The sequence below is a fragment of the Bombus terrestris genome, chromosome 3, assembly GCF_910591885.1.
Source record: "Bombus terrestris chromosome 3, iyBomTerr1.2, whole genome shotgun sequence".
Classification (NCBI taxonomy): Eukaryota; Metazoa; Arthropoda; class Insecta; order Hymenoptera; family Apidae; genus Bombus; species Bombus terrestris.
Window position 1 is genome coordinate 18,482,044 of NC_063271.1, and position 8,983 is coordinate 18,491,026.

At 29.8% G+C, this 8,983-nt stretch overlaps 2 protein-coding genes across 4 annotated transcripts; both read left to right on the forward strand.

The window, feature by feature from the left end:
- The first annotated feature begins 3,452 nt into the window (after positions 1–3,452).
- LOC100651783 (39S ribosomal protein L30, mitochondrial) lies at positions 3,453–4,279 on the forward strand. The gene is made up of 3 exons (XM_003402831.4): positions 3,453–3,629; positions 3,697–3,823; positions 3,914–4,279. The coding sequence occupies exons 1-3, from the start codon at positions 3,520–3,522 to the stop codon at positions 4,202–4,204; spliced, it is 528 nt and encodes a 175-aa protein (XP_003402879.1). The 5' UTR covers positions 3,453–3,519; the 3' UTR covers positions 4,205–4,279.
- Positions 4,280–4,852: 573 nt separating this feature from the next.
- On the forward strand, positions 4,853–8,459 carry LOC100651664 (SUZ domain-containing protein 1). Of its 3 annotated transcripts, XM_012319241.3 has the most exons (5): positions 4,855–5,272; positions 5,604–5,718; positions 6,037–6,107; positions 7,539–7,728; positions 7,792–8,459. In XM_012319241.3, the coding sequence occupies exons 2-5, from the start codon at positions 5,707–5,709 to the stop codon at positions 7,981–7,983; spliced, it is 465 nt and encodes a 154-aa protein (XP_012174631.1). In that variant the 5' UTR covers positions 4,855–5,272; positions 5,604–5,706; the 3' UTR covers positions 7,984–8,459. The 3 variants fall into 3 exon arrangements, with proteins under 3 accessions (XP_048260445.1, XP_012174631.1, XP_003402878.1); XM_003402830.4 differs by lacking the exon at positions 5,604–5,718 and having other exon boundaries at positions 4,858–5,272; XM_048404488.1 differs by lacking the exons at positions 5,604–5,718; positions 6,037–6,107 and having other exon boundaries at positions 4,853–5,272.
- Positions 8,460–8,983: the final 524 nt, after the last annotated feature.

Sequence of the window (8,983 nt, forward strand, 5' to 3'; positions counted from 1 at the left end):
TCCCATCTACTACTTAATATAAAATTTCTAAACGGCCTGTTTAGTGTTTGTAACAAGAAACTCGTCAAAATTTGGAATTGCCTTCTAGGTAAAGAATAGGTTCGTTTCCGACATAAAAATATAATCGCCACTAATACATCTTCCATTGTACATAACTTTTAGGTTCTATCGTGGATACATATATTAAAGAAAGTTTTTCAAAGGTTGGCGAGAGTTTTCACACAAATCTCGCAAATCGGCGAGATCTTCCGACACATCGGTCCTCGAGTCGATGGGGTCCGCGCGAAATTGAATCGCGAAACTTTCGTAACCCTTCGCCTTGCGACAAGAACTTTAATATCCTAACGTGGCAAGTTCGATATCGCGCCTCACCACGCTAATGCTTCCCATCGACCTGGATCTAGATCTTTCAAGTACATACATTCGTTCGAAACTTGTTTCGTGATCTTTTCTAAAACTTTTTGCAACTTTCATCAACTTGACACACGCGTGTGTATAGCACGAGAATATACACATTCATCTCCCTTTCAATTCATATGTCCCTCGTATGTTCCTCATATAATCTTCATCGTTTTGTAATTAATGGGTGTGTTCTCAAAGAATACGAATATGTAACATAATTGCTCGGTGACATTTGATTCGTAGTCAATTAATTTTCTAAGTTGCGAAGGCGGATGCAATGGTCCACTGATGCACCCTGATACATAGTACACGCGTAAATGTGTAGCTATGCGATGTAGGCCACAATAGACATCAAAACGAGATTACCGATGGTGCTGTGCTCACGGTCCATTAGCTTCGATTGAATTACACTCGCCCCTTATGTAATGAGAATTCAAATTCCATCTTTGCTAGCCATTACATACAACGGGAAAAGTGGCAATTATTTTACTTCCTTACTATGACGAAACATCAAATTGTTCGAAAAATACGATAAAAGCGTGTTTGATGGAAATCTTAGAAACGAAAAATGTACACTGATATCATCCGAAATAATCTCAACTTTTTTAAAAGAACTGCTTTTCTTCCTCGAGAATGAACAATCAACTCGAAGGACATCAGGGGTAGATACTATCCGACAGAAGGAGTCTTTATCTATCAGCTATATCCCCTTGCTTCAAACTTCCAACAACGCTAACTATTTGAGAATGATTCCGCGATACGAATTAAGCGAACCGTTGAAATTACTTAGTCCAACAATACGTGAAATACAGTCGGTGGAGCGTTTCTCGATATCTGTGCGACACATTGGAGATCCGCCAGGCGAAATTTCCAGACCGACATTGCGTAATTGAACAGTGTCGCATCCACAAACCTGCTAGAACCACCGTTCCCATAAATCACAATCTAATCGACATTTTAACCGCAACTACGTTCGGAAACGTGTAACGTATTACGTTTCGTTGAATAATTTCGCCGATGTTCGCGAATGTTTCGGGTACTTCACCTGCGCGCGGTGTACATAGCTATCGACTGGCATATATCGTATCGATATGGCGATAAACAGCTGACTGGCATTCAGATTCTCGTGATAGCAATTAATACAATTGATCGGACACAAAAGCCAATAATTACGTTACTCTTTCTCGTTTTAGGCTACAGTTACAACGAATACGTATTCTGACGAACTATCGCTGTGAAGAACACGGAGGTGTCAGAACAATCAAATATCTACGGGTACAAATTCTTATGAATGTATGCATTTCGATCTTCAGACGTTTCACATGTAAAAATGTCCTTTTTGTCCTTTTAGAAATTTGCAAACTCGATTTGCTAAACTAAGACCGATCTGTTATCTCGTTGAAGAATATGCCAAAAAGCCCTATAAAATAAAGGATTTGTACACAACTACCATGAGAAACGATGAAAAATATTTTGATCCGTATATAAAGGATAATATATACAACAGATTATTTTAAATTTTCAAGCGCAAAGACACGAAGGTTTTTCTTCCGCTTCAAGATGGATTATTACGTTTCCTTTCCTTCGTTTTTCTCTCGCTATTGCCAGCCATAACGCGGGTATCATTTCCGCAAGAGTAGGTATCCATTGAAGATCGTCGTGTGGAAAATATGATACGTAAAGAATCGAATGTGTGCATGTTAAATTTTCGGACTTTGCACTCTCAAAACGTATGACAAACCGTACTTCGATCTTCTATTTACATTAGAGAATCCCAGAAATTTCTCTCCATTTACGTATGGATTTTACGAATCCAACTGTGATAAAAATATTAAAATACCAGAGAACATACAGTGACTCGTGAAAGCATTTGAACACTTACAGAAACTCTTTAAATGTGTAACCTCTACATACGCACGTATTTTCAGATTAATTTCATATTTTACTAATGTAATCACGGTAGACGTGTCTTATTACAGCGTGAGTGAAATTTGAAAGAGTAGATACTACCTACATCAAAATTTTCTGTAGTCTGAATAGCTTCGTGAGCGGTCATAGTCGAATCCCTACATTGAATTTTCAGGATGTTTATCATTAAAAATACAACAGTGCTTTGGAATGAAAGGATGTTTGAGTGTAGCGTTTCGTGTATAACTGCTAAGCTCGTTTACATGGTGCATTCAAATATTCCTTCCGTTCCTGACCTAGCTGTCGCTCTACAGCTCGACAACCCCTCCGTGTTCGAAAATTACGTTGAAATACAATGCATTCCTACGAGCTGCATGCTCTCCGGCATCTCTAGTTTGTGAACAATTTTCAAATACCGCACGGTCATGTTTGTGAAACTACCTAAATAAATTTACCATAAGATATATATAGCAATTGAAGCATGGCTTTTAAATTTTTGATCTTTCAAAACAAATTAGTGTGCACAAGATACCAAACACTTACTGCTCGATAATTGAAAACGTTTATCTTCTAAATTAAGGTACACATCATACATAAATTAAATTTATTTTAAACCTCATTGTTGAATGACAAGGAACAGCGAGGAACTTATTTTTTGTTTATCTTTAAGATTCAAGCCTTAGTTTTAAGTTTTAGTTAAGCCTTACATTTAAATCTCAATTTCAAGTCTTCCTTTTAACTATGAGTTTTAAGTTGTATTGTTACTCTGAAGCCTTAATTTTAGTATATTGTGAAGATCGATATATTTAATCGATATATCTATCTACAGAAGCAAATTTTTTATGGACTTTTTGCTCTTTTCGTTGGTCTTTTGTTCTTCTCATTGAGCATAATTTATCTCTTTGAGTCATCCATAAATCGTGTTGCAAGTTTTTAAAGCAGAAGTATCCAATTCTATGCTTCGTTTATGATTTCCATTAATTCAGATCGCTGCTAAATATATTGATGTCGCATATAACACAAATATGATAAATAAATCAGAGGAACCTCAAAACATTGCACACGAAAAAGCATCTTATGTCACGCCTATTCTGTACCACGTCTGTGGTGATACGAAGTCTCGTAAGATGTCAGGTTTGTTCTGTACTTCACATGTTATGATTTTAGCTAACATAACCTAATAATAATCGCAGTTTAGATTTGTAAAAAATGGAAAGTCGTTTAAACATTTTATTAACATTTGTACGTGGTTATCGACAGTATTCAAAAGCATGGCTTAAAGATGCTGTCACATATGAGAAAATTAAATATTTTCCAGTGTAAGAAAAAATATCATATTTTACTTGTGTTTATAAATTGTTGGTGAAAAATTATTTTTTGTTTCAGTACAAAAGATCATGTAGATCCTCCAATTACACCATCAAAAGTTTTGATGGTTCACAGAGTAAAACCTTGGAAGGGCAATCCTTATTGGGAGAAAAATATACTTAAAAATTTAGGATTTGAAGAGAAAGTAATAAATTAAACTTAAATTTAAATTTTAACTCTAAATTAATTTATAGCTTTCTTTAACTTTGTTTGTGCTCCATATCATCTTTTGCAGAAAAAAGATCCAGTATTCGTAAAGAATACGCCAGAAATTTGTGCTATGCTTTGGAGAGTAAAACATCTAGTAAAAATTATTCCATTAAAATTACCCAAAGACTTACCAAATACAGTCGATGATTTAACAGAATATTATATACATGAAAATGGAACAGTTTACAATACTGGAAAACTTGACCCTGTACGTTACCAAGCCACCATGGAAGCTAAGAATTCTATAAAAAAGATGAATCATTATACTATCCGGGAACAGCTAAGGCTAAAATGGATAAAAGGAATTCTTATATAATATAATAAACATCATATGTATAGGAAATAGAGAAACAGTCATTGAATAAATAATACACTTTATTTATATAGGCAATCATAACAGCATTTACTATATATTAATTTTTATATAGTGTTCAAATTTCTTAAAAATGATTAAAAGTTTTTATGTCTTATGAATAATATTTTATTACTAATATTTTACAAACACATATATTAGTAATTATGTATTATTATAAAAAATCTCATTGCAATCTATGTCCCTGCAAAATTTTGAAACTTATTTGCATATTATAAAATAAAGAAAGTAAGAAAATTATTACTCCTTGTCAAAAACCTTTATCATTTGATCATTTAGGAAATCAGGTAATGATCAAATGTGATATTGATATGTTTCATATAAAAAATATTTTTAATCTTAATTTAATAAATTAAGTAAATCTTTTTAGGGATTAAATATTTTCAGAACTAAAGTACTGAAACTTGTTCAAATCTGCTATATTAATATTTGCAATAAAAATTATTGCTTCTTAAAAACGATAAAATATTTTAAATTGAATAATATATCAATAAATAAATGTTTAATAATCAATATTATTATCAAATAGATTTTATTTATTTATATAAATTTTACAAAAAATTTTTAATTTGAATAAACGTATTTATTTAGACATATTCTGTAGATCTTGATTATTTAATTTTGTCTTTAATTTTGTCTTATTCTGCCTTCTCAATATCATGTTTAAGTCGATTACTAACATCAATTAAAGTAAATTCATATTTATTAATTAATGTTTATAAACAATTTGGTGTAAGCACCCTGAACATTGCGCCAAAAAGAAGTTTAGTCTAGGAAATATTTGATCCCTTTATTTGGCAAATATGACATAAGACAAATATTTTAATTTTTCTCTTACCATAAGATACATACATATGCCAATCTTATGCACATTTATACGTCCCTCGATTCGTGCGAACGTTGTTACATTCTTCAAGGTGATTTATAAGAGTTAAAAATAAGTGCATAATTCGAAAAATGTCAGCGATGGATGACATTCTTGAAAGTTGGGAAGAAATTGAAGAATCAGAGGTGAATTATTTTACATAATATTTGAGATCGTGTTATTTAAACTTCATTTGATAATGAAATAATTATCTTAACCTATACTATGGCAGACGTACCTAAAATGTTAATTTTAAGTTCATTATTGTCAATAATACGAATTTACATATTGCTACCACGGAAATAGATTATCTTTGCGAATTATATTCATATAAAACTACTTACTGTTAAATAAATAAGTATCCATGTGGTTAATGATAATAGTGAAAATAAAAATGTATTTCACTTGAAAATACATATTTTTGATTGAATTAAAGTATGTTACTTTCTAATACTGATATATCTATTAATTTTATAGATATGTAAAATGTAGAACATTAAATATTTTAGAGTTCTATCTTCTAAATAGATTATTACTGAAATATACATAGAACAAAAGCACTGATACAATACATGAGTCAATGCATAAGTTTGTAAGTATTAAAAAACTGTATTAAAGAATTTATATAGATCTTCATCCACGATATCTTTCTTATTTAAATATGAAAACAAAATTACACAAACAAAGTAAATAATGTATGATATATACATAAAAGTATTACATAAATCTAAATTCAAACAGAATATTTAGAAAATGAGGCAATATTAACAGTTTAAATATTTGTACACTGAATTGCATATTATGTTAATACTTTTGTTCAATATTGTTGTATTAAATAACATTATTTTATTGAATATTTCTATGTCTTAATAATAGTCAAATTAATTAAGTAATATTCAATAAATTTTAGGTGCTTGATAAAAAATTAGATGCCCTTCAGTTGAATGCAGTAGAAGCATTAGACGAAATAGAATCTTCTAGGTAGGTTTAGAAATATCAAATATACATAAATTTAAAAAGAATATAAACCTGGAATTTAGAATTATCATGTGTTAAATATTGGGTTGAATGAGAAGTTATTGAATTTGCTATAGAATATAGTTACAACATTATTATGTAATTCATTAGTCATTATCCTTTTATTTTTCATAACCTTATCTATTACATGTTCTATGCTTGAAGTTATATCTTGATTTATTCAATTATTCTTTTGTTATAAAAATCATTAAACAATGTTTCAAATTCATATTTGATACTTATTACTTTATGAGTTTCAGAAGGGCACTACAATTATATATACAATAAAGAACATTCGTGAAATATATGGAGAATGTATTATTAAGATTTGAATGTATCAAATATGATTTCAAAAATATCAATCAGGAGATTTTGATATATATGATGCACCATTATTGAAGAAACTAAAATTAATAAATAAAGATGATTTATAGATGACAAAGATTGTAAATAATCTTATATTAAGATTGTAAATAACCTTATAATGAAATTTTAATATGTTCCAAATATGTATTGTTGAAATACACTGTTGTTTTGGAATGATTATGAACTCTATATATACTTTCTGTATTCGCTATGTGAAAGAAAAGAAAACAAACTATGTAACAAAATATACATTGAAAATTCTACAGTAATGGAAATTATTTTTTCAATAGTCACATATAGCAAAAGGCAAATATTTCATGATAATGCTTGAAAAAGATAGTACTACAAACCAATGGAAAACAAAACACTTGATCAGGAAATACACACAGGAAATAATCTATTACAAATTTTTGTAAACAAATTAAAGACTTCGAAATAAGGTATTAATAATTGGCACAAGTAAGTGGATACCTGGAGAAAAAGCACTGGAGAAGCAAGGGTTAATAGGAAAGAAATCATGTTTTATTAAGATTACTTGTTTACATGTGATGAATTTAGAACTCAGAAAAAGAATTAAGCTAGGAAATTATACTATAATGCTCCATATTCATTGAACATAGTGTCATTTGGTTGCCATTCATTCAGATTGTTGTAAAATCTAGGTGGGAAAGGAATGAGATTCTTATAGAGAAGGAATAAAAAACTCTGTTGGAATATTGGGGGAGCATAATAGAAAATATCAGAGATTATATCATTGATTGAACAATTCAATTTGTATAAAAATAATACAATGCTATCTATAATGGAAAAAGCGGAAACTTTCCACTCAACCCAATATGTAAAGTAATATATAATTCTATGAATAAAAAACTGCTAGCATGAAAGCACTAATACATAAAAAGATATTTACAATGCACAATTTTAATTTACAACTGTTACTTAATTGCTTAATGTGAAGTATTACAAATGAAAAAATGTTAACAGTATAAATATGGTTATGGCTCAATATATCATTTTGTAATGCCTTAGCTTCAAAACCAGTCACAATACGAGTACCAGGATGATAATGTTAGGGGAAGATGGTATGCGATCTCAATATGTACCTCCAAAGCCAACGGTAAAAATATTGAAAAGACCTACAAGAGATTCACAAGGTAGTGGTGATGGACCATTAGTGAATGGGGATAAACCAAAACAACCTATTAAATCTTTAAAACAGGTATATTTTCATTATTTTAACATGAAAAGTGTTATAAAAATTGTATAATTAAAAATTTTTTAGAGGGAACAAGAATACGCGGAAGCAAGAAAAAGAATTTTAGGCGAAGAGAAAAGCCCAGAGGAAAAATTAATGCAAGAAATAAATAAAATTCAACCAAAACCAATAACTCCAAGCAGCAGTGGGCTACCAAGTAATGTTCTTCGTATGCCTATTGGACCAGATGGAACACGGGGATTTAATGTACGCAGGTAGCGCGTCTTCCAGGGTTCAATTCTTTCCACCCATCCTTTTCCTCCTCTTCCTTCACCTTAACATAGGGAAGAGAGGCAGCTATGAGGCTGATGGCAGAAAACAAACTAATCTTTCTGACCAAATATGAACACAATGCTCTTACAATTTTGAATGGAGCATAATAAGAACAGTGCTGCAGGACACTGCTATAGACAGATTATATACATAAAAAGACCAAGGCTATAAATTGGCGAAGTCAAGTCATTATAGAACTGATAATATTTTTTGCTGGTATAATAATGCCAGTTTTGTTAATATCTACTATGTTTAACGAAAATATTTAATTGAATTAATTGAAATCTATAACTGTCATTCTAAAAACATTAAAACAAAATATCTAATTGCAATATAATATAAATTAAATTATTTCACTTTTTACAATTGTACATGCTTTTCAGAATATTGAAACTAATTGTATAATAAAAGATTTCTCTTTATATCTCTCTTCGTTACACTTGAGTAGTTATTTGTTTTCTAATTATATACATATATACATATATGCATATATATATATGTGTGTGTATATATATAAACTTGATATATACATATGATATATACATGTATATATATACGTATGATATATACATATATAACTTTATTTTTTTTCCATTTTATAAATGGAGTGCTATTATTATAAACAGAAAATATGTAATTTTATAAATATATAATTTTCTAACTTTTAAATATATATTTTTATGAAACAGTTAATTTTACCAGAAATTTTTCAGATATTTACTACACTTTTTATTACTTTTACCATGTAAAAAATTAATAAATATCAACAACATATAGCAATATTCATTACTGTCATATTGTCATACAGGATAGCCCAACTAAATGGGATCACCTAAATCTGTCTTATTTATTATATTAAAAACTTATTAGGACAAAGGTATAGTATTTCAAGGTCCACATACTACATACGAGGCTGAAAATAGTTTTTTCTCACGGTCACTTTTGT

Coding starts and splice junctions, on each gene's coding strand:
- LOC100651783 (XM_003402831.4), top strand. CDS start 3,520: ATGGAAAGTCGTTTAAACATTTTATTAACATTTGTACGTGGTTATCGA. Junction 3,630..3,696: donor AAAATTAAATATTTTCCAGT/GTAAGAAAAAAT, acceptor TTTTTGTTTCAG/TACAAAAGATCATGTAGATC. Junction 3,824..3,913: donor ATTTAGGATTTGAAGAGAAA/GTAATAAATTAA, acceptor CATCTTTTGCAG/AAAAAAGATCCAGTATTCGT.
- LOC100651664 (XM_003402830.4), top strand. CDS start 5,219: ATGTCAGCGATGGATGACATTCTTGAAAGTTGGGAAGAAATTGAAGAA. Junction 5,273..6,036: donor AAGAAATTGAAGAATCAGAG/GTGAATTATTTT, acceptor AATAAATTTTAG/GTGCTTGATAAAAAATTAGA. Junction 6,108..7,538: donor GACGAAATAGAATCTTCTAG/GTAGGTTTAGAA, acceptor GTAATGCCTTAG/CTTCAAAACCAGTCACAATA.